This window comes from Buceros rhinoceros, unplaced genomic scaffold (genome assembly GCF_000710305.1).
Source record: "Buceros rhinoceros silvestris isolate BGI_N320 unplaced genomic scaffold, ASM71030v1 scaffold17117, whole genome shotgun sequence".
NCBI lineage: Eukaryota > Metazoa > Chordata > Aves > Bucerotiformes > Bucerotidae > Buceros > Buceros rhinoceros.
This window is the reverse complement of record NW_010422911.1, coordinates 1,868-2,133: the sequence shown is the minus strand read 5'-3', so window position 1 is coordinate 2,133 and position 266 is coordinate 1,868. Positions and strand designations below refer to the sequence as shown.

Below are 266 nucleotides of genomic sequence, written 5' to 3'. Positions count from 1 at the left end.
CAGCTCCCGCTCGCACCAGGGCCGCGGGGGGTTACCTGTACACCAGGATGTCGTCGGCAGAGCTGTTGTACTGGATCTGGTACATCCGGATCCCGGGCAGGTGCTGCTGGGAAGGCCACTGGATGAGGGCAGAGGACGACGTCAGCTCGGCCACCACCACCGCCTTCTCCTGCGGCGCCTTCGTCTCGTTGGGGAAGCTGGACTTGGCCGAGATGAGGATGTCGGAGGGGCCCGGGCCCGGCTCCCTCTAGCAGTTTGTGCTCGTG

General features: G+C 66.2%; 1 protein-coding gene across 1 annotated transcript in view; it reads right to left on the bottom strand.

The window, feature by feature from the left end:
- Window positions 1-16: 16 nt before the first annotated feature.
- Window positions 17-266, bottom strand: part of LOC104497026 (leucine-rich repeat and fibronectin type III domain-containing protein 1-like protein) — a gene marked incomplete at its 3' end in the record, with an annotated part of 1,514 nt that continues 1,264 nt past the window's right edge. Inside the window, 1 exon segment of the mRNA XM_010140235.1 lies at window positions 17-256. Coding sequence (XP_010138537.1) covers window positions 17-256 — 240 coding nt within the window.